Genomic DNA, 25660 nt, shown 5'->3' with positions numbered 1-25660 from the left:
CTGACCCCACTTCTTCTGTGTCAATGAGTCCATGTCTGTCCAACGCTTTATTTTGTACAAGATTTATGAGATTGATTACTGTTCGTTATCTTCATCTTTCTTGTAAAACCATCATTTAACTACCGCTTTGCTAGTTCTTTTTCTTCAAGTTCGATATGCTCAAAATAATATTTACAAGTGTTAAGGTGTTTGCTTATTTTTTGTTTCCGCTTTCTTTGCATGTTCTTAGCATTCAATGATTTTACAACCACGTAGAGACGTCTCCAGCGGAAGGGCAAAGTGTCACCTACTTATGCATGACGGTCAGGGTCGTAATAGTCAGCGTTCTTTATTATGCTGACGCCTATTGTAACATGGGTCTCCGTTTTAACAAAATCGTGATTATCATTTCTTATGTAACCAATATTAAAAGTCGTAAGTTAGACATGGTGCCAGGACCGAGAATCGAACCCGGAACTCACCTGCCTTCATCGCAAGGGTACCATGTCTTGTAAAATGTATGTTTCTGTAGACAGAAATATTATAAAAGATGATTTTAAACGTTGTCTAGGCGTTTTCCGTCAGTTCTGTTCTGTCTTTTACATTAAGGTATAAACTAATATGAACTTCCCTGGCTATTTCCAATATTTGAAAAAATACCGTTTTTTTTTTTTTAAAAAGAAGGTATATCGTGGTCCTAATGAAATGATATGATTGTTACGTTATGAAGATATTGAATTCCATTTTAAATACAAGAATTGTACTCAATGCAGTCTAAAATAATTTTTATTCCTTGTCGTGTAATGTATGTTAGATGCTGCGAAGTAGAGATGACAGATCAAATTAATTGTATTATTGGATACGAATAACTAATTAAGTGGTCAAATATCTAAGAATTTATTGATCAACTCGAAACATATCCTATTGCATTTAGGTCTTTGGTTTGATCATCATCTTTGAATATTTCAAAGATTCCCAGTTACTTTTGTTACCCCAGCCTTCCCAGGCTATTCCTTTAGTGCTCGATGTTGGTTTTCTATAATATACGCCATTCAGATTACGTTGGTGGCAATGGTTAAACCACCATCCATTTCCATAAGATGAGGCACAGTTACTGCTCCATCGGTCATTGTCGCTGTCTTTTGTGGTGAATTTCATCCCATTATGAGCGGAAAGGGAATCCTCTGTGAATGAATAAGTGTATTACGTAAGATGTGTGTGTGGTAATGACAATATATCGAACAAGTCATAAAAGAATCTTTTTGTTAAGTCAGTACGTATTGTTGGTGGGTATCAATTGAGGAACAGATACAAACATTCCTATAAAGATGACATACTAAACAAGATGCGGTGGGTACAAATCATTATGGGGACCAAACCCCAGGTTCTGTTGATACCAAGACAATTTGGTACATGTATGGAACATAAAATAATATGTCATGTTTGAAAAGTAGCAGTGTAGCACTTATGGTATGCTCGACACTAAATTGTATACGATGATAACTTCTTCTTGAAACACATCATTTTAATATAAACTAGCGGGGGAAAAAATTGTGCATTATAGAATTTAGAATAATTTTTCTATATTTATTGTTTATATTTAAAAAATCTAAACAATCGATAAAGGTGATGTTTTTAAACAATATCGGACAGTACCCGACTCAGATGCATGAACCTTGTTATGGGTAGTGAACCCATGTTGTCTATTGAAGTATTCGTACACACGAGTTTTACTGACCAATACTGTTCGGAGTAAGAAGTGTAAAAGGTTTGTTTGGACACTATTCGTTAAGAAAAGCACTTTAGTTTTGACAAAATCTAAACTTCTGTCATGTCACGACTCAGCGAAAACCAAGGTAATCGTGCTGTTGGGATGCTTCAAGCTGGAATGGCACAGAATATCGACGCAAGGCACTTTGGAGTTCATCGGAACACCATCCAGGCATTATGGAGATGTTTCCAACAATCTGGTAACACTCGGGATCGACCACATTCTGGGCGTTCTCATGTGACGTCGCGTCGACAGGATAACCACATTAGACTTGTGACCTGATAAATCGTTTCCAGACAGCACATTTGACTGCTCCTAGTATTCCTGAACTTCGACCAATCAGTCCAAGAACTGTGCGTAATCGTCTGCGATAACACATCAGACCAAGACGTCCAGAGGTGCGCCCAATACTGCTTCAACGTCATCGTATCGCTAGACTAGCGTGGTGCAGACGATATCTGCGATTCAGAATACAGAACTGGGTCAATATTCTGTTCACTGATGAATCCAGATTTCATTTATATAGCAGTGACGGCCGTTGGAGGGTGTATCGTCGCGTTGGGGAGCGGTACCAGGACGTTTGTGTTGTGCAACGTCGATAATTCGGTGGAGGTATCAATATGATGCGGGGTGGAATAACAGCACGTGGAAAAACCCTCTACAAATTGTCAATGGCATCTCACCGACGTACGCTATCGAGACGAAATTATTGAGCGCCATGTGATACCCTTCATACAGATACAGCAAAATCGCAGCACTCTTCAGCAAAACAGCGCAAGGCCACATGTTGCACGTGTAGTCAGGGACTTTTTGTTCAACAGAATGTCTTGCCTTGGCCAGCTGTTTTCCCCCAATTTATCGCCGATCGAGCACTTCTGTGATGAAATGGATCGAATGAATGCAAATGGTGGTCACACGCATTATAAACTTTGTTAATTCAAGTTCGAATATCAGTGCACGTGTCTTTCGAGTGTACTCAAATTGACGTTATTCGACGTTAACATTAATGGATTATGAAATGTTCTAACAAATACATTTGTTAACAGTATTACAAAAATAAAATTTGTTCCTGATTATTTTTTTTTTATCATTTTTTATATATTAAATAATGCACAGTTCCTTTTTTTCGCTAATGTAGTACTAATTTATTGCCAATCGGCATATTCATTAATTTATAGAACCAGTAATACTTACTACCATAACAATAAATACGTACTAATTCCGACTGATCCCCGGAATCCCGCTATTTTCAGCCTGTACTTATCTGATTTACTTCCGACAACAAACGATGGAAATTGTGCTACTCCTCGTTCTCCGTTAAGCCGTCTCATGTCTATTCTTAGCTTCATTTTCCCGCCCTTTGTTAAATCATGTATGGCATTGTTACCTGAAAAGAATTTTCAAACCTAAGGACATCAGACTGAAAATAAGGAACAATGATCAATCCAATATCTCTCCATATACCGCAGTCCGATTAATATCATTGAAGCAACGAGCGGACATAGAAAAGGGGGGCGACATTGAAGGTCTTGTTTTAATCAGACTGGATATATTAGTTGTAGGATCAGGTACATAGGAAGAATAAGTATTCCCTGTCGACCGATAATACCCGCCATGAGCTTTATACCATAATCATGTACACACGGATTGTACCAAACAAGTTTTGCAAAGGTAAGTAAATACATAAATATATCAGCAAATTAATGAAATGAATAGCAGATCCTCAATGTTTCGTGTTTGTGAACAAGAAATTTTGTATATTTTCAGAGATTGTCATTTGTAAAGTAGGGCATGGTGCATTTTCTTTTTTGAGCTCCGATATGCCAACGACACCAATCGATATATATGTATACGAGATATATTGTTTTCGAAAAAATCTTGCAAATGAAGAAATAAGGGAAAATATGAACATTCTATTCAATTACATTTGTTCTACAGATCCCGAATCATTGTACTGCATTAATTGCACGGAATGGTCAGACACGAACGCTGCATGAAAGGTGAAGATAACGAACAGTGATCAATCTCAAAATTTCCACAAGCAATATAAAATAAATAGCTTGGCAAACACGGACCCCCGGAGTGGTTTATATGAAACGCTAAACGGTTTGCACGGTACACTGAACAGTAACATTTTGTAGAAAATCGCAAAAGCTTATATCCCAAGAAAAAGACGCTATATAATTTGTCGAAATGCGCATCTGGTGCATCAAAATTGGTACCGTATAAGTTTTACATAATAAACTAGAAATAATATGAATATATTAAAAATGTAAAAAGAATAAAAAAAAAACATAGACCCCTCCAAAGAAAAAACATCCGAAAGAATTTTCAAAAACCTAAAACAAAACAAAAAACAAGAACAAAGAAAATACAAAATTTGAAACAAAAATTCCAAACAAACAGAACAACACAATACTAAACAAAAATAACGACTGACATGGATTTAATATAAAGGCATACATTTTTACAATATATGTGGGCAGAAATGAAATAAATCTTCTCATGTATGTGTATTTCGTAAGTCAATTTCTCGGAGCAATTTCTGAAGGTCTCCAGGGAGTCTGTTTCATTGATGTTGTCTGGAAGAGCGTTCCACAGCTGGATACTGGATTGGAAGATGATTCCTTGTATCCGGGTGTTATGCATTAAGGAACCTTGAACCGTTGTTGATGTCTTCTGGTGGCAGCCTCGAGGTGTTGGAAATGGGGTGATTAGTTAAACGGAGTTATCCATAGTCAAAATCAGTGGGCAAAGAACGACGTAACAATCAGTATGAAACACATCAAACCGATTGTTAGGCAGTTCGTGGCACACTGCTTTTGACTACGGATAACTCCGTTTACCTAATCAGGATATAGGTCTCACGGCGGGTGTGACCCGTCGACAGGGGATGCTTACTCATCCTAGGCACCTGATCCACCTCTGGTGTGTCCAGGGGGTTGCCCAACTATCTATTTTGTATTGCTTATAGGAGTTATGAGATTGATCACTGTTCGTTATCTTCCCTCTTCACAGCAATTGACACAGTGAAAGGTTGTATCAACAAACTAGATCATTATAATGGCCATAGAATTTGCGAAATGCTTACTTTAAACGAGACAGTGGGAACCCCTGCACCATCAACTTGTTTGTCAGTAGCCTGTTTCGATTTAAAAACTGATCATACGTAGAACGAGCTCTTGCGTATCGAATCAGTTGAGAGATATAAATACCATATGCAGGTGATGCATGTATTGAAATATTGCTACATAAATATGGGAATTTGACGATGGAGAAGCTGAAATAATTCCGTTTGTCATAAGGCGGAGTTGTTAGTTTGCCGTTAATATCCCCTCTCAAGGAAATATCGAGGTACGTAGCAGAAGTGGACGACTCTGTGGTGTCTTTTATTTCGAGTTCAATGGAATATATTTTGAATCGACATATGAATGAAAATTATATCGTTAATAAATATTACGCCGTCGATATATGTAGATATCGAATTGAAGGTCAAAGCAAGAATTTGTTTCTTACGTAGGAGTTTTTGAATAAATTCTACTTCATAGGAATACAAAAACAAGTCAGCTAACAAAGGAGCACAATTCGTGCCCATGGATATTCCAACAGACTGTTAGAAGACTTGATCCCCAAAGACCACGAAGATATTGTCAATGAGGACCTCCAACATATTTTTATTTCAACTTCAGTGTAGTTTTGCATAGATGCATCCGAACCATTGACTTGGGTATTAAATGTGTCGAAAGCTTAAACATAGTTTTGAAGAATTTTGTCTTTTGAAAGGGCAGTTGAGTATAAGCACGATCAGCAAAAGTGGAATTAATGCCAATATCGTTGAAAATACAGTTGTAATAATGGGCTCAATAAACCAAGTTAGTTAGAACCAAAACATAGCTCATTCAGACTTGTCAAACAGGGTAGTCACGCTTTCTTATGAGATGTAGATGCCGGTGAGTTTGCATTGAACGGGACGCTGAACGGGTTGCACGGAAGACGAAACGATTTGCAAGAAACGCTGAACGGTTTGCAAGGTACACTGAACGATTTTGCATAGAACGGGGAATTGTTTGCACGGAACAACGAATCGAATGCTTTGAAAAGGTAGTAAAATACTTTAAACGGATCGGTAAATGTAGGTATACCCATATACTTTGATTAAACTTTGTACAAATAATTGCCATTTTATAAAAGGTAGGCATTAACCTAGCCAGTATTCGTGATCCGGAGGACCAAAGCCTTCCGCAAAGTCTTTCCATTTCTTATTTTGAAAGTCTGTGGTTCCATCCATTCTTCTTTGTATCACCTGAAAAATAAAATGCTTAATTGTTCCAATGTTACAGGCATCGGTTGATTTTCCTTTTCTTCCAATTTTGAAGAATCGAACATTTATGTTATTAGTCCGTACCGGTTTATAAAACCGAAAAACTTGGAGTGTAGTTTCAAAGAGCCAAATTAAAGATCAAGTTCTATTATTTTATTGTTTGATCTGCAGTTGTGATAAAATAACTAATACTATTGTTGCGCTATTTTATTCGTCGTGATCATGTCCCAATGGAAAGGCTGTAAAAGTAGAATGCATCAATAGAGGCAGTCCACGAAACTCGGTCGTTAGCAGTGTGATTTATCATTTCATTAAATTAACATTTCAAGGTGATCGATAACAAACGGAGCATATCTGAAAATATATACCAGATATGTTAATCAATCACCGAAGTATTTTTTTTCTGTAGTCTGATCAGTTTGTTAGCGGCAGTTCTCAATTTACCACACTCCAGCAAATCGACAGAAATCCTGTGGAGATCCGGGTTAGGATAGATCCTCAATGCCCCTTGATTGTAAAGACCTAAATTTTGCAGCCCTTCACCGGCAATTGGGAGTTCTCCAAATGAGTGAAATATTCTCCAGAGGGACGTTAAGAAAGATACAATCAATCAATCAATCAATGGACTGAAATCACGGGTATTCGAAAAGCATTCGAACATTTGATTATAAGTAATATTGCGAACAGGGTTCAAAAGTCGTTTATAGGTAATTAAAATACAGACATGTTGCATAGGGACAATTATCGTCTCTACGTAATTCTTTTTTGTTGTTGCGAAAATGGTGACCCAGATTCGATGCCTTTTAAACTGTATTGAAACTAGAGAAAAAATGAAAGGTACATCTTACGATGATATATTAACACATATTCTTAGTTGTTTTATAAATTTAGTTACTAGTATAAGACCCAAATTTACCATGCAGCATTTAGGATATATGCCACTTATTTATGGATTGAATTTAAGAAGTATTCAATAGAGTTCTGAATAAGACTATTTCATCCCTATATTCAACTTAACAACTAAAACATCAACGAAACTTGATACTGGTAAACATGGTGACTTGGTGCCCATATTTTGGTCACACTTCAAGGTCAAACAACATTAAATACATATTCTCTCTAAATACATTCGCCATTCATGATAACGGGCATGTTTTTCATGGCATAGCATTATTTCTGTTTATCAAGATTATCATACACTATATTTAGCTAGTAGATATAACAATGCAAAGCATTTATATTTAAACGTCTATGAATACAAATTTTCATTTATTGATACTTTTGAACGGTTACTCTAGGTGTTCTTTATTTGATTTGATTGAGTCATGTCCATCATGACATGGCTAATTGTTTATCCAATGATGGTAAATTAATTATCAATATTGCTTTAACCACATCTCCGAATGAGACTGCTTATTGTTCCTGTCTGGTCACTTTTAAACTTTCAATGTATCTTCTTATCAAATGAGAACATGCTATATCTTTGTTAATATCTCGACGTACGTATGCTATGAATAGATACGTTTAAAATTTCATTTTGAGAGAAATTATCCCCATTGTCAATATTTTCTTTGGTGAAAAGGTCTCCCAACAGTCTTTTCGAATTCCCATTAGTACGAAAGGTCCACCTAGTTTTATATTCTTAAGATGCAAGATTTATTCAGAAGAGTCTGCAAGAGAGAGAAAAATATCTTGCTGTAGCCTTCAACTCTATATTTAGATACTTTGGCGAAGTTTGAGGGATGAATGCAATCATAAAAAGCTATAAATAGTTGACTTACCATCCACCCCCCTCCGTCTGTTCTCATGTCACAAAACACCCTTTTCTTCCTTCCTTCAGTGGGGTAGATGGTATAGACACCGTCTCTGTTTTTTCTGTGTGGCTTCATTTTCAAAATTTCAGAGCAGTCTTTGTACTTTTCAGGAACTGTTGGCAAATAATAGAAATATTTACAAATTAATAAATGTATATCGTTTTTTTTTTTGCGTTTCATTTTATAATGGACAAAGTTGATGACAATTTAAGGGGGCCGAATACAGTTATTTCTGCCCTAGATATTTTTATTAAATTTGTAAGATTGATGAGTTGTACTTTCGACATTTAATTAAGAAAATAAAAATTGCCTTTGCCCGTACAGTATTGTGTGGGGGTCGACTCAAAGTATCGACACCTTTATTATGGGACCTTATGGGATTTTCTCCTATAATTAAGAACTTTTTAATATTTTTCATATTTTTGGCCTAGAGTTTTCAATCTTTTCAATATATGTGAAAGTCTTCGACACATTTGACAATATTAATAAATAAAATCAACATGTCCCCCTTTAGAAAAAAACCAAGAGACCATCTCAAAGTTTCCTCCCTGACACATTTTTGGCTCTCATAAAACACTATTAGGCAAAAGTTTGAAGACGAAACCCTATGGTATTGTTTGTAGCTTCCCCAATTCATAGGGACTTACCAACTCTATCAAAATAATATATTGAGTGTGTATCATTGTAGAAAATGAAATCAGAAGATTGATTAGGAAACGTTTCAAATTTTCATTTGAGAATCTACTTAAAGTTGTTACTTTTGCATATATCAACAATGATATATTAATGAATAAGTCATTTCTTTCATTGATTAGATAATTTCATGTTTAAACACCTTTAGTTTTGTAGTGACTGATAAAATAAGAATATTATGGTGTATACGGTTCAAAGTTTAATTTCCTTTTCAGCCAACTAATTTTCTTTCTATTATTCATCAATATTAGGCCACATTTGTTGGATGAAAGCGCGTATCATTTTGTTTGCAATTTACTCGGTTCATAGGAACTTACTTATGCTCTTTTAAAAATCTATTTTGTATGAATCATGATGGAAAATAAATTTGAGGAATTGCTTAGAGAATATATATCTCATTTTCTTCTGATAGTCTGAAATAGTTATACCCGTTACATGTAATACTGATTTTGTATGCGTGATTTAGAGTTTTCTTTGAATCTGGGATACTTGATAATTGTAGTACATTACTAACTTCCATATGATCAGGAAAATGAATTAAACAGCTATATTCATATTTGATATAGAATAAAGAAATATCAGGAAATAGTTATAAATCTCAGAAAATTTAAAAGAGTCACAAGATTATTTTCTCCCAAATTTATTTTTCGATCTCATGCGTAAATAAATACAACGCTACTTTTTAAATGATAATATCAAAAATTTAACCATTAGGCCTACCAATAGCTCCAGGCATACTTCAGCTATGGAAAAATATACATAGCAAGGTCAGAGAATATGATTAAAATCATTAGGTCGTTAAGTTTACTATTGGGGGATGGGGCACTGCCATTATATATGTATGTTATAATAAGTAGGCCCCAATTATTTCTATATCGAAATCTCTATGAAGTATATTGTTTTACCCAACTACATTTTCAATATAGATGCAATCTGAAATATATAAATTACAGAATTTGTAATTAGAAAACGGGTGCATTATATCCATAGTCTGATTATATAGGAATGGGGTATTTATTAGAGGATCTACCATCGAAGTATAGGCTTACGGTGCACAATAAAACTGTTAAAACACCCCCTCCTCTTTCTCACCAGAACAGCAATCCTCATCGTATTAAGTATGGTTCCATGTAAAAATCAGGCAGAGGGTGATAAGTCGACCGTCAGGGAATGAGCCGATACTTATATATATAGTAACATTGTTTATAGGAAATCATTCGGTGATATTATTTTTTTCATATGACGCACCTTCACAGAGCTGTGTTACTAAAAATAGAATACCCATGTTTTGACCAAAATTGATTCATAAAAATGCTATATATTCTTAAAGGTTTTGTTAAATGAAAAGATCCTACATTTTCAAATGGCTTATATAAAATGAAGAAGAAGGCTACTGTTTACGAATTTCTGTTGTTACAGTGAGTATTTGTTATGTGTAACCATGGTAACCGTTGCTGTAGTTAACGAAAGGATTTTCTAACGGAAAAACATTCCAACTTTAAGACCATTTTTCTCGAAACAGCAAACACTTTCAAAAAAGTTTTATAATTAGACGGATAAAGTACATGCTATTGAATAATTTTTAATCAATATTTTTTTTGAAAGTTTTTACTGTACTCGGAAAAAAGATATGAAGATTGTGAAAAATGGCGGGGAATAATATATTTTCATGTTTTTAAGTTTTCTTCTACTTACAAACTATTCAACAAGTACACTTTTCTGTCATGTTCTATTAATTATCATATTTATTAATATCTAAAATGATCTTCTTTATGTGTTTACATACCATAATGATATGTCTATAGATGTAAATGCGAGAAACGATGCATAGCATTTTGGGTCGGGATCGAAAGTCCGTTTATTATTAACCCATTTCTTTCAGATTTCCTCAGGTTATTGTAAACAACTTATTAGACCGGCCTTTATAGGATATTTTGCACTGAATGACGAGTTTAACTTGCAAGTATATTTGGCTGGATAGAAAACATGCTTGGTTGGCAATTGTTTTTCATTTTGAAATTCACCTATCAACAACTCTTGTGAGGCTGGTCAACGACGTACGTTGTAGGTTGCTCGAATGACAAGAGATCTAGAGATTGGCATTATAGTCCCGAGTATAAAGAGAATGAATGCCCATGCTCTTTTAAAACGTATATCTTCAGAAAAACAAAACTGAAAGTACATTCAACATGTTCAAGGGAATCCAATTATGATAAAATAATGATATAATTTATCAACTTTTGTGTTTTACCCTAAATAATTCATTGAAAATATCTTTTATTTGAAAAATCATTTTGAATTCATTTTTGCTGTATGTAATATGAAATTTAAAACATTTATTACAAAGCATCTGGACATTTAAAACTTTGGCTAACAATTCTAGAAACATGATATGGCTCAAATTTTTAATGAACTTTTTAGCACTTGATTTCCTTATGAATCCTATGTAAGAGTGGAACAAAAACTTTTAGTGAAAATGTACGTTTTTACAGACAGTCGTATAATATATATGGTTGTTCAGGAAAAATAAAAATGAGAACAGACACTGAAGACATTTGTGTCATTGATATTGTAAAATTTGGACAGTTTATATTGACTTTATATAATTTTATGAAAATACATGTAATGTAGAAATGGGATTGTTTTAAAATTGAATTATGTAGTTTAAAAAATGTAAGTTGATTCATTTATCATGTTTATGGCACTATCTTTTACCAAGTCTGATTACAGGTTGCTTTCAGATGACAAAACAACTGTGTTTTACATAATCCATGTAGATATTAGTGTCTGTAAAGTGAATTGAAAATGAATTCTTAATTATTTGATCAATACAATCCATTATCTATAAGATTTTTTAACAGTTGCAACTTGTAAGTTTAGATCCTTTATAAACTGTATACTGATAAATGTACACGGAAGAGTTCTTTGAAGCTTAAAATTTTTATTTCAAAATCATACTTTTTTAAAAGTGTAAGTCCAAACAGGGCATAAACATGATAAAGGAACAAATAAGCACAGACATATATTTGTTACAAACATATTTACAAAGAAGAGGCAGATCCAGAAAAAAAATATAAGGGTGGGAATGGAGGGGTTGTGACTCATGTCTGTACCTTCTCCATCCAGAAAGGGGTGGATGAAGAGCCCAAAAATTGCATAAAATAGACCATTAGAGCTATTCTATGATGCATCACATTATACATGTATTTTTGCATGTCAACACATCTTCATTACACAGTTCAACCCATTGGTGTTTAATTTTTTCATAAGTTGTTTCCCTTTCGAATTTAGGTACATTAGGAATTTCAGTTGAAATAATTTGAATAAACACCATATAAGAATGCTTTCATGTTTATTTGACAATTTGTCGTTTATTTCTCCATAAAGTTTTGATATTTTGTTTGGATTCAATTTTTTAGACTGTCTTGATGTTCAACATTGAATTTATGGACTCCTCTGCTTTCCTTTTGTAATATTGTCTTGTACTTTCACTTGGTTTGATTGATTTTCCTCCTGTCACCACTTTAAGTATGTCCTTGGGTTTTGCAGAGACCTATAATACAATACGATAGACACTGATTTTCAGGACACAAGAAATTACTTATTTTTCTCTCCTCAATATATAATATATATTTCTTTAGTTTTTGAGAATGTTTGAACATTTTATATCATAAAACTTTCAATTAAAGTACACATCTCAGAGCCTATTAATCATAGTACACATTGATATTTAAATTATACATGTAGTTAGAAAGAATAAAAATACTAAAACAGCATATAAAACTTTTGAAAACAAGAAATGCTTAAAGAAACTTGTATATGACATTGAGAAGGTGTTCCAAATATTCTAAATCGCGAGTGACAAGTAGGTTCAGATACTAGTCAGGGCAACAGCTGCATCAGGTTTTGAGTCTGGTTTCTGAGTGACCAATATTTCCATATAATGGGGGGGGGGGGGACTCTAACCTCATTATCAGACGGGGTCATATAATGCTTGTATATCAGGATTATTTATATAATACTGCTCTACCAAGTTTGAGGTTTATAAAACATTTACACTGTAGATTCATTGGTAAATATGTGTTTACATATGTATTTACAGTTATGTATTTACCACAGAGATTTCCAATGCATGTAGTGATGGTAATGACACTCCATGATGCTGGTATGAAAACATTAAAGAAATATACATTAGCTAAATAACTTGATCTTTGTTATATTTATATATCATTATTAGAAATATACATTCAAGAACCCATGCATTGACCAGTCCCCATGACCATATCAAATTGAGGCAGACTTTAAATAGTAATATAATAGAAAAATGTGAAGAAGACTGAACTTAGTCTTATTGATTGATATGAAGATTTATAATTAACATTATGAATTGTTTGACAATAAAATGGAATTTTTTAAAATCTACAGACCCTACATATTTTCTTTGATATGTCTAATAGTATGCATATATTTTTAAAATATGAATTCTGATTTGTCAAGAGTTGGATAGTGACCACTAAAACAAATGATTTTGTGCATATGAAATAATATTTAAAAAATTGTGTGTGTTTATATAAAATACCTTGAAGGAAAAAAAATGATGTGTATATAAAATTAATTGAAGAAACAAATCCCAACAAATCTGAGATTTGAACCCGGTACCTCCAGCATGCTAATCCAGGTACCTAACCACTACACTATCTGTGATTTGATTAAATAAGGATTATATTATATACTAAAGATTTGCATCTCACAAAGTCATATTATGTCTTGCATTTTTATATGCAAATTCGACAGAAATCTACATGTAGTACATAAAACCACAATCTTTAGAGATTATACCTACTCCTACTGATCCTCAGTTAGGCATAATCTACATTTCTATCTCAGACAGGAAGAGTTTGTGTGGAGGATACGTAGATGTCTGCTATTATTGCAGACCATTACAAATGAAACATGCCGTCGATTAGGCCTAAAACATATCATAGCGTAACTGTTGAAAGTATGAGACTTTTTGAAACAAGGGAGTGGGTGTCATCTGTACACAGTCGTCTCATACAATGCTACATTGTATAAGACAACAATCGTTATGATTTTTATGCTAGTAATAATAAATATTGCGAATTTTGACTTTAAATATTAAATATGTAAATCACACCATTTGAAATTACCAGAATGCGCCGACTTGGTGACACATGTCATATAAGATATGTTGCTCGGTCTTCGTTGTCGGCTGCTTCACACACGGTCTATCTTCAGTGACGCCATATGCATCAATGTATTTCTGACACTCTCCGAAGGTAAATATATTCGTTTCCTGTAGATAAGGCTTCAAGGTAGATCACACTCTGTCGGAATATTGTCCTACACGGCATTCAGTTTTGGATCCGCCATATTCCGCGCACTTAGCGTGTTGACAACGCAGCGCCCCTAGCGATCATCGAGGTTAAATTCAAGAACGATAACCGAAATTGCATTAAAATCGAAACATTCAGAGAGGTTTTAAAATGTTATATTGAAACTTTCAAAAAAAATATTTATTTCAGAGCATGCCTTTTTTATTTGTTTAATGTTATATAATGATATATTTTCATACCCGCTTTGCTGTTTTTAGATTTCAAAGGGATTACAAGTAGTATTTTGTATAGATTTGCACTAAGCGTGAATTCTCCATGTTCATAATTATCTGTCCATAATTTTGGAACAAGGCGAAATAAATCAAAACTACTTTGTATATTTGCCAAACATATTACGGTGAGTTAGTATGCTAAGTTTGGGTTCATTTCGTGAACATGGACTTATCACGAAAATGCGATTTTGCCTGATTTTTACGTGGAACCATACTTAATAATATACGTATACAATATTTCAATAATAAAAATTACATTGACCTTTTGATAGAAAATAAATTATTTTAGTGACAATGAGATGCTTTGAATACACAAAAAGTGCGTCACAATGCATGTTGAGTATGACGCAATGTGAGGTTAAAGTGTGACGTCAACATTAATACTATATTAGTGTAGAAAATGATTTAGATAATGTTTGTTAAACGGATCTTTGTTGGGTTTTTTTTATGAGAAACAAGTTTTCTACAATATATATGCATCAAATGTTATCAACTATTAATTTACTATCTTCGATATCGCTATTATTTTTCCATTTTGGATTTCCCCCCCTTGTAAACTAGAACAGAACATGCACTTAGGAAATTTATTTTGAACAATATATGCAATCTAAAATAACAGTGACATTGTGTTTAAACCATGTGTCATGTAAATTTTTTTGGCTGATGTATTTATACATTTGTGTGTATTTTTCATGCTGCCTCTCGAAGGCCCTTAGCGTTTGGAAATAAGATATGAACCGGTAGGGGAAAATATACATGTATATACATGCGTATGATAACACATATTAAGATTAATGATCTGACTTTATCTTTGCATGGGACAAAGGTCGACGTCGAACTTTTTTCTATAAACAATTTCTTTTTGTAATAATTCCCATGTGTTCAAACCACCGGAAAATATTGTCTGATTTCTGCTCTGGTCTTCTAAAGTTGTAAAACCACCTGCATCATCTTTAGAATTTACTATATTTGAACATGAATTAACAGTCCTTTAGTTTTTTTTATCTAAAAGACATGGTATTTGTTAAAATATCTACAGTACGGTAGAGATCACTTTTTACGACTTCATGAAAGTGAAATGATGCGCAACATCTGCGCAGAACGCGAAAATTCGAATTGTACCCGGCCTCGTTAATGGCAAATTGTTTCCAAAAAATGCAATGAAATGATTTTATATCACCAGATTTAACAAGCGTACCCTATGGCGTTTTACGTAAAATATGTGAATCAGGTCAAAATCAGAAATGGATATAAAATGGACTGAAAATAAAATATAGTGTTATTAAGAATTCTGAAACACAACGTAGATACAGAATTAAAAATACATCATAATGGTTTTGTCCGAGTGAATAGAATTGTTGACAACATGGACGTTCATGAGCACAGAAAAATGTATTGGGATTTAATGTTGGCTAAATTCCGTGATATATTCTTGCACTAGTTCGTGGTGAGTCTTTATCCAGTTGTTGATATTCATCAAATTCAAGATTTCACTCCAGGTGTTGATTGCTTTAATGATTTGGTATACAGGGTATAATCCGTTGTGGAATTTGATATAAAAGTATCAGCATATATCTGTATTTTTTACCTATTAGTAGAGAATATAACACTATATAAGGACTGATAACTGATCTTTGTTGATCGTAATGGGAACTTCCTCAATATCAAATGATTATGGTCCGGTGGCGATGTGCTGATGTCCAGGAATGATTTTATTCCTGACTACATTAGATTAAACTTTCCGGATGAGAATGCTAGACGAAATATATTGATTTTTTGATAACTCCCTTCAACTGCTACTGAAAGGCTAACATCAACAAAACTATACAGCAGTTGTTGTCCACAGTAATACCTACATCAAGACGGACTTAAAGAGAACCTCGATCTTTTAATTGGCGACAGAACTTCATCTCTATTATGAATTATGTCGAAGATTATGCCAGACAATGGGCTAAATATGAAAAAGAAGAACTTGATACATTGTCAGAATGGGTTAAAAGCATAAGAGGGATATTGAAATCCCGCATTAGACATATGAAAACAAAAGTACGTACCATATATCCTTCTGTGTTTAGTAAACCATCTTTATCAAAAGAATTATATAAGTTACACGAGGAATATGGTTTGGTTCCAGCTGACAAAGCTAGTAAAACATTGTCTTTGTAAGGATCATTATTACAACTATAATTTCAACGAACTTGGCATTAATTCCACATTTGGTAATCGTATGTATACTCCAACTACCCTTTCAAAACCATGCTTCAGTTTTAGACACATTTAATATCCCAGTCAATGGGTCGAATGAAAATAAGGTACCATACCTATATTGGATTCCTAACTACATAAAAAACCCTTACAAATAAAGATACATTGCTGGATCCAGTAAGTGCTCTACCAAGCCCCTATCTTTGCTCCTCATGAAAATATTAATATCTGTGAAGGTGAAACTTCAAACTTACTGTGCGACTACATATGCCAGAAGTTGTATTAATCGAATGTGGATTCTAACAAATTCTAAAGAACTTTTAGCAAAACTTGAAATCGCAGAATGTTTCCCAAATAAATAACATTAAAACCTATGACTTTTCAACACCATACACGACTATTTCTCACGGTAAATTAAAGATTAGAGTTTTTGATATCATAAACAGTTGTTTCTTCAATAAAAACGGAAATATTCATATCTAGTGATGAGACATTCAAAAACCTACTTTGTTAAACACCACTCTGATTCCACGCACAAGTACTCTGAAATTGAAATAAAAATATGTGAAAGTTCCTCATTGACAATATCTTCGTAGTTTTTGCTGATCAGGTCTTCCAACAGTCTGTTGGAATTTCCATGGACACCTTTTGTTCTCCTTTGTTAGTTCACCTGTTTCTATATCCATATGAAGCAGAATTTATTCAAAAAACTTCTACGCGAGAAGAAAACTTCTATCGTTGTGGCCTTCAATTCGACATTTCGATATATCGATGACGTTTGGTCTATTGACAATAATAACTTTCATTCATATGTCGATTTGATATATCACTGTGAGCTCGAAATAAAGGACAACACAGAGTCGTCCACTTCTGCTTCATACTTAGATATTTTATTAAAAGTAGACGGCAAACTGACAACTCAACTGCATGACAAACGGGATGATTTCAGCTTCTCCATCGTCAACTTTCCATATCTATGTAGCAATATTCCATCATCACCTGCATATGGTGTTTATATATCTCAACTGATTCGATATGCAAGAACTTGTTTTGCGTATAGTCAGTTTTTTTTAATCGAGGCAAGCTACTGACAAACAAGTTGATGGTACAGGGGTTTCAAGAGTATTGATTGAAGTCAGCATTTCGCAAATTCTACTGTCGTTAATACAACCTATCATTGGTTCAAATGTTGTCTGAAGTGTTTCATACCGATTTGTTAAGTCATTCTTGGCACACTGATTTTGACTGCGGATAACTCCGTTTACCTGAACAGGATTTAGGGCTCATGGCGGGTGTGACCGGTCGATTGGGGATGCTTGCTCCTCCTAGGCACATGATCATACCTATGGTGTGTCCAGGGGTCCATGTTTACCCAACTATCTATTTGTATTGCTTGTAGGAGTTATGACATTGATCACTGTTCGTTATCTTCACTTTGCATATAGTTTCATGTAGCAAATAACATATGGAGATATCAAAATCTAATTAATATCATAAGTAGTAGGGAAAAGATGGATCCCTGGATACACCATATGTGGGAACAGGTGCCTTTGAAAATTTAGAAATTTCCTGTTCATCAGTCATACCCGTCGTGAGGCATTCATTTTGATCAGGTAAACAGAGTAATTCGTACTAAAAAATTGGTATTTAATGGACGGCATAACACTTGATCTTATATATAAAAGGTGAAGATAACGATTATTGATTATTCTCATGACTACCATACGCAATACAAATCGAGAGTTTGGCAAGCACGGAACCCTGAATATACCAGAGATCGGATCAGGTGCCTAGGAGGAGTAGGTATCCCCTGTCGACCGGTCACACCGGTCATGAGCCCTACATATATATCTTGATCAAGTAAACGGACTTATCCGTAGTCAAAATCAGTGTGCCAAGAACGGCATAATGATTGGTATGAAACAAGTCAGAAAGCATTTGACCCAATGATTAATTTCATTGGCAAACTAAATCGTTATAACGACCATCAATTTTGCGAAATGCTTACAAACAAGAATGTAACAAATATAAGGAATTATATGCACGACTTTACATCACATTGTTGAAACTCCTGCAACATGAAGTTATTTGTGAGTTGCAATTCATTATGCACAGAATATGCTTTTATATATTTAAGGTAATTCCCCATACCACATCTTAATATTGAAAAACCTACAGATTTCTATCAAAATCTGCATGTATTTTGTCGAGGATGTATATTGACCAAATTCCCGAAGGAAAATATGTCCAGCGGCCTTTCCCAGAGTACAGCCACTTGTAAAAATAGAACACATCACTTTAAAACAAGCAGTCTTAATATACATTCATTTTAAGGCACTGTCTTTATTTAAACGATAGAAATATGTTTCTCTCATATGAATTAAAGAAAATGTATTGCATTTGACTATTTTCAATAATTTTGCATCAACTAAATCATGCTCTTGGTTTCAAGGTGATGAAAATATGCGTATAGTAGTGAAATTTGACTAACCATAGCCTACCATATCCGGAAATTGTGTTTTCAAAAACCTTAAGATTTTTTAAACATTTCAATATGTTTTACCTTTACACTCCAGCAATCATTTGACATAACCATTAGATAGGGTATCAGATAATGTGCGAGCCCAATGACCCCCTCTAGGTTAAAAACCTTGAAAAAACGCATATTGGAAAATGGTGTCTAAAATTCCTATCTCTGCAAACATGTTTCATTCACCATTTACATTACTTAATTACCATTTCAAGAAATATAACAGGGTAGTTTTTGAAAAACAGTTTAAAACATTAAAACTTCAAATAACTAAAAACCACTTTCATTGATTGCCGTAAGCTTCAGGGTTCGGGCTAGAAGTTAGAAAAATCCTAACTTTACTATGGAGCTTAGCCTACGTCACATGAACACTGACATGACGTCATAATAGATGAAAAAATAGAATTATGTCGTCAGAACAAGTTGGAACAAAGTGATGTAGATCAGAATGATTTTATTACATGTTTAACCTTTACTCAGAGAAAGATATGCTCAAGTTACAAATCTTGGGAAATTCATATATTTTAAAACGACATGTAACTACCGCATACATTCCGATCGAGACGTTTTAATCAACACATCGGTGAAGGTCATGTGCGGGCAAAAAGTGTTTTAGATAAAAGAAAATTACATTACAACACCCATGATCCATACTGTACACGCAAGAACACAAACGTAAGACACCTAGGCCTAGACATAGGGCCTAGATATATGACAAATCTGTCAGCGTACGATCTAAATTGAACACCCTGAAATCATTAGACACAAAAGAGATATAATGCACATACATGTGCATGTATATGCACATTTATTATGGATTCTGAGGGCCTCGAAATCGATTTTTGTAAATAAATATATATAAAAAATATGCAAGGGGGGTTACAATGTAATACAGGTATATAGCTTTAGATTTTGCATATTTCATTTGGGTCATGACGACATCGATTGTATTCTTTCAGGTTTAAATAAATTATAAGGAAAACATAACAAAAATATGTGACTGTTAGTACATTCATATAACACACAAAAATTTGCATTTTGTCAGTTGTAAAGGAGATTCGATATTTCTGACCGTCATTAATGATCAGAAATAACACAAAAGAAATGGCCTACAATAGATACATTGAAAGTTGGCATCACGATTTAACATCATAATCTGTAATATTTGCAGAAATCTCACGGGAATTACTAAACGACTGTGTGTCATTACACAATATGTATGGAGAGTTTATGACTTCGCGATCTATATAACTATAAGCGTTTCTCTCCCGAGCGTTGTCTTGTATAAAACCGGTTTGTTTGTATTATTGCGATTCGTTTGTTGTTGTTGTTTTTTAATTCTAAATTTTTGTTGTTTGCTTTAAAACAATCAGTCCTGATACGGTCTACAAAATTCACCAAAATGCCATCGGGTTTATTGAATGTGTGATAACGTTCGTGACTCGTGAATAACGTTTCTAACGTTATTTGACGTGGTATGGGGAATTACCTTAATAATTTGAGAGATAGAGTTATATACACGGGAACTAATTGAATTTTACTACAGAACAGTTGACATACGTTTTTGCCCAACTCTCTATTCTGTATTGCTTAGCTCTAGCAAGTTAATTGTTATTTCGGATTTGAAACATTTCGGTTGGGTATCACTGAAGAGACATTATTTATCGAAATGCGCATCTGATGCATCAAAATTGGATCCGTATAAGTTTTACATTATAGGAGTTATAAGATTTATCATTGTTCATTACCTTCCCCTTTCAGTTAGCTACAAACCTGAAGAAGTATATTCTGTAATCCTTATAGGAAGTATGGGATTAATCACATTTCGTTACCTTCACATTTCATATAATTGTTACCATTTGCAAGGTATTGTGCAAAATCAGAATGCATCAGATGTTTTCAGTATTTTATAGTGCAAGTTTGAACTTACTATTTCCTGCACAACTGGAAAAGTAAATCAATTGATGTAATCAAGTATTTCTTAACAAATTCGTCAAAGCCAAAGAATTGTTCTAATAGAATTGTCTATCTATAATAATATTTTTAGTGATCTTTCTTTTATCTTCTCCTGAAGTATGCCGTTTCTAATTACTTGGTGTAATGTATATTTACTCTTTCAGTCTATGCTATACTTAAATGTGCTACTCTTTCCCTTTTCATTTGTGCCTATATTTGACTTTAAGAAGAGAAACAAAATATAGAAGTGACATAATCCTTTCGGATCCGAGCTTATAAACACAAGTCTCATGCCAAGGTAAGATTTTAATGTTTACAGCTACAACCTCCAGGTATAAGGTAAGATTTAAATCTGGAACCCATCTGGAAGAGTTTCAATTTCTCGAACGAAGCATAAAATAAAAGATGACTTCAATGTGATACCTCTAGAGATACATGTAAGATGAAAACTATGAAGATAGCGAACATTGATCAGTCTCATAAACCCTATGAAAATACGAAATTGAGAATAAGGCAAACACGGACACAATAGAAAACTGGTATTCAACTTTCGTCGTAATGCGTTTCCTACTATTTTTGATGTAGTTCATGTAGAAAATTATCCGAATTGAATTCATAAAAATTATGGGAACAGTGCTTCTTAATGTGCTAATTATTATCAGTTCCAATTTCTTTAACATTCAATTTGTTTTCTGTATTCATTGAATATTTTCAGAGGAAAAAAGTAAACCGAAAGATCATATTGGATATCCTTGTCTACAATCATCGTCCAAGCTTGGATGAATTGTGCAGGATATCATTTGTGATACACAGGAAAGGATATACCATTTTCAAGCGATATATTTTACACAAAGGAACAGAACTGGCTTAAAGGGACTGGTTCACGGTTTAAAAAAAATCATCTTTGATCTCAAACATTAAACATATAACTGATTTAATGTTGACAACCAAAATGTTTACCTTCTGAACGCAAGAATAAAAGCACTATTTTAGCCTTAAATCTGTGTTATGTAAATAGAGACTCGAATCGTTTTATCATGTAAACAAACAAACCAGTGAAATATTAATTTTATAATATAAATCATCTTAGTTTTGCATACTCACAAATTTTAACTTTTAGATGATACATTTTACCTAAAAGAATGCTTGAAATGTAAAAAAAATATAATAAACTTAGATCGATATCCATTTCTTTTTAACATTTCGTAAAGAATAACATATCACAGCCTTTGTTTTCAAAAGAAATATTAAACTTTCTAAAATGAGCTTCTGTGATAATACATAGCCTTAATTTTTATGTGAAATCTTTTAAACACATCAGACATTATATTTTGATCATTAGAAATGGAAAACAAACTTTTGTGCGGAATCGTGAATCAGACCCTGTACATCAAAATAATTAAGTTTTTCATATATGAATATTTATGTCTTGAAGTCAAACGTTATGAAAAGGATATTTTCCCCATTTTTTCTGGGGAGAAATAATAGTTGATCAGAACTAATCCAAGAATCTGGCATATGTTTGAATGTCATAGCGATACATTCCCAAGCTGCAATAACTAAACAATATTTCTAGTTATCTAAGCAAACTATTCATTGTTCTCCACCCCCAGACAATCATTTATTCCCTGTTTTATTGCTCATCCGATTTTTTTTTCATATTCTAGATGAAGAGATGAATGCCGAAATTATTCAGTTCGTGATTTCTAAAAAAAAAGGGAGGGGGGAGGGACGAACCCATTAATACCAGTATTCCTTTTATTAACCATATCCTGACGATAGTTATAGATCTCGTATTTTCTGTTTGTTCTAGAACAAGTTTGAGTATGGTGGATATTTACAATTCTTCATCCAATAATGAATTACCAATCATCTGAACTTTCCATTTTGAGCATTGTGAAGTTGGGCATTGGCAGGACGTAGATTGTTTAAACGTGTTTGCATGTTCCAAAAGTTAACGACAACACAGATAAAAAATTAACGCTCTATACGGAAAATATAATCCATAATGAAACATGTTTTATGCATACGTTATTTCGAGTGTGTGGCAGTTGTGCCAAAATCGGGGTAAATTCTGACTTCAGAAAAGGGAAAAATCGGGCACTGTCTACATATTTGTAAACGAAAAACTGCATTCATTGAACATGCTATTTGAATGAATATATATGATAATAAAAGTATCTTGCGATAGTTAATTGCCTTATCCATCAACCATGTTTCATTTAATCTCGTGGAAACAAATATTGATTGACCACATTCTGATTAAAAAATAGTACACATATGTACGTAGAATAAAACACCTCTCCTTAAACAGCAAGTCTAATTATTGACACTACAATCTACTATATACTTACATTTCTTTCTGAAAACGAGACCACCGCCTAACTTATATTTGGACTGGAGAGTCAGAATCATTGGACCACTGAGAGAAGCGGACATATCAGTGTGTTTCCACGGCGCATGCTTCAGAAAAGAACCAACCTCACCTGTTTGGAGAGAAGGCGTGTGATAAAAAAGGTGTGTAGTGAAAAATATTTGAGGAAAAGACCATTAATGCGATTTTTTCCACATTTTATTCATTCTATATTGCTTCTTAATATTGAAGGATTTATATTTTTTATGAGTATGATTGTATATGAATAAAAAGATATCTCAAGAAAACTAAATTTTAGGTAGATCCAATATCGATTTTGCTATATAAACTACTTTAAAATAAATTATTCCATTAAGCTAAATGCTATCTATTACATGTATCTTAATGTGTTATATATACACATCCTTGTACTTGAAGCTTATGCAGAATGGTTTGCTATAATTATGATTATTATATTCTTACTTTTAACAAAAGCATGGGGTTTAATTCCTAAAGAATCCGTTTGTAATGGATGAAATAGGAACAGAACGCACAACACCAAACACATCATTCTTCCTCGGAGGACGTACACCGTCTGGTATGATTACACGGCTCGTGTGTGTGTGTCACGATATCTGATATCATCACACAACATTGTTCTGACATCCAAACATTCAATTAATATGAAATACAATCTGTACACAGCCCCCACCACCGTATGTTGCCATTCTTGTTTTAAAATTCGAATTATTATTTTCATTTACCACAGATTAAACTAAACACTGACATAACATCATCTCAAATTAACAGCATATGCGATTATATGTAAAGTATTGTAAAAGAAAGCTTGTACTTTTGATAAAATAAAACCAATAAAAATAACTTACATTTATGCTGATAATACATGTACAGAATACCAATAGTCAGTAAGCCCTTTGTTGTTATATGCTGATAAGGGTAATCCTTAATGCTTTTTAAAAGCTTGTCTAATGGTTTAGAATATATCGCACAAATACTACAAACTTACATCTAGCACAGACAACCTAGGACACACTGAGTGCGTGGATGATATTTCATAATGATATAGATAGTTTAATATGTACAGTGATTTCTGACAAATACAATATGTATGTTTTATTAGGTATGTATTGTTCAGCTATGAATAATCTGTTTCGTAGGAAATATTTTAAACTTTTTTTTTTAAAGAACTCCTTTATTATTGTTGTCGCTCATCAGATTGGTTTTCCGGGGATAATATTGCTTTTAATCAAAGTACTGATAGTACTGAAAGATAGTGGCGTGGGCTACGAAAAGCTTAACTCTGGAGAACTTAAAACAGTGCAGAGAATTGTCTGAGTAAGGAATCATTAATGGTTATTTATTTTCTAAAATAATTCAATAATGTTAAAGCAGCATAAACGAATTCATAGATAATGTATTCAATGCAAAAGCTGAAACATGTACATATAGTTTGAAAATCCAGTTTTCAAAAATGAAGTAATTAATTATACCTTGTAAATGAACACTTTTGTTTTTCTCAAGACAATAAAGGAACATGAAACTCATATACATGCACTGTTTTCCTTTTGAGCTGATAGGGAATATTTCAGAAATGATGACCTTGTAAAATGGAAAATGAGATTATAATCTATGGCCTTTCCATTTTGAAATATCCATATCATTTTTGCATACTGTGACAATCAAAACTTAATGTTAAACTCAGAACAAACAAGTTATTTTTCTTATCACAGTTCAAGATAATTTATTTTTTATTTTTAAGGATCTAATTGCCTGTTTTTCAAAAGGAATTTCAAATGAGTCATTTTTCATGTGCATTTCTCGGGTTTTCGGAATATATCTTGACTCAGACAGAGTGTTGGTCGTGTTCGTTCCTGTATATGATTGATCAAATTATCTCATTTATACGTGAAATGTCAACTTCTCAATCAAATGACATTTCAATCATGTAAACTCAATAACGATGTATCAACCTCTCAAAAATTCCCGTATGTTCAAACAATTTCCTTCTATTTTAATCGTTACAATATTGTTCAGGTTCATAGATTCGCAAATACATGTACGAGTAGTTCTCACATGTTCAAATAGTTCTCAAAGTGTTCAATAATTCTTAATATGTTTATAAAATATATTTTAGTTTCTAAAGTATAGTCTCAATCATGGAAACCTCAAAACTACTAAAAAGTAAATAATCAACGGCACTGGAATGTTTAAGTTCTCAAAACATTTTGACTCAGTCAAAGCACATCGTATTTCAGTGGTGTATGTTTCTTACTTTCTGTAAATTTTTATCCTATTTTCTCTCATGTATAATCTTAGATTCTAAATTATTACTTATTTTCATCGTTAAACAGTTCTTCATGTGTTTAAAGTATTTTCATATGACACATTATT

The 25660-nt window shown here is 33.3% G+C and overlaps 1 protein-coding gene across 1 annotated transcript; it reads right to left on the bottom strand.

The window, feature by feature from the left end:
* Positions 1-839: 839 nt before the first annotated feature.
* Positions 840-7960, bottom strand: LOC130048793 (ryncolin-1-like). The gene is made up of 4 exons (XM_056145850.1): positions 7853-7960; positions 5954-6053; positions 2967-3137; positions 840-1163 (listed from the first exon to the last, which is right to left on the bottom strand). Exons 1-4 carry the CDS (start codon positions 7958-7960, stop codon positions 910-912), a joined length of 633 nt encoding a protein of 210 aa, XP_056001825.1. The 3' UTR covers positions 840-909.
* Positions 7961-25660: the final 17700 nt, after the last annotated feature.

This window comes from Ostrea edulis, chromosome 7 (assembly GCF_947568905.1).
Source record: "Ostrea edulis chromosome 7, xbOstEdul1.1, whole genome shotgun sequence".
In the NCBI taxonomy this organism is placed as follows: Eukaryota; Metazoa; Mollusca; class Bivalvia; order Ostreida; family Ostreidae; genus Ostrea; species Ostrea edulis.
The sequence above is the reverse complement of the archived record's forward strand: the minus strand, read 5'-3'. Positions and strand labels throughout refer to the sequence as shown.

What these genes read in the sequence shown, in the direction of transcription:
- LOC130048793 (XM_056145850.1), bottom strand. Translation starts at nt 7,960, where the DNA reads ATGAAGCCACACAGAAAAAACAGAGACGGTGTCTATACCATCTACCCC. An exon ending in GGATCACGAATACTGGCTAG is followed by an intron (nt 3,138 to 5,953) that starts GTTAATGCCTAC and finishes AATTCTTTTCAG; the next exon opens with GTAACAATGCCATACATGAT. An exon ending in CCGGGGATCAGTCGGAATTA is followed by an intron (nt 1,164 to 2,966) that starts GTACGTATTTAT and finishes ATTCATTCACAG; the next exon opens with AGGATTCCCTTTCCGCTCAT.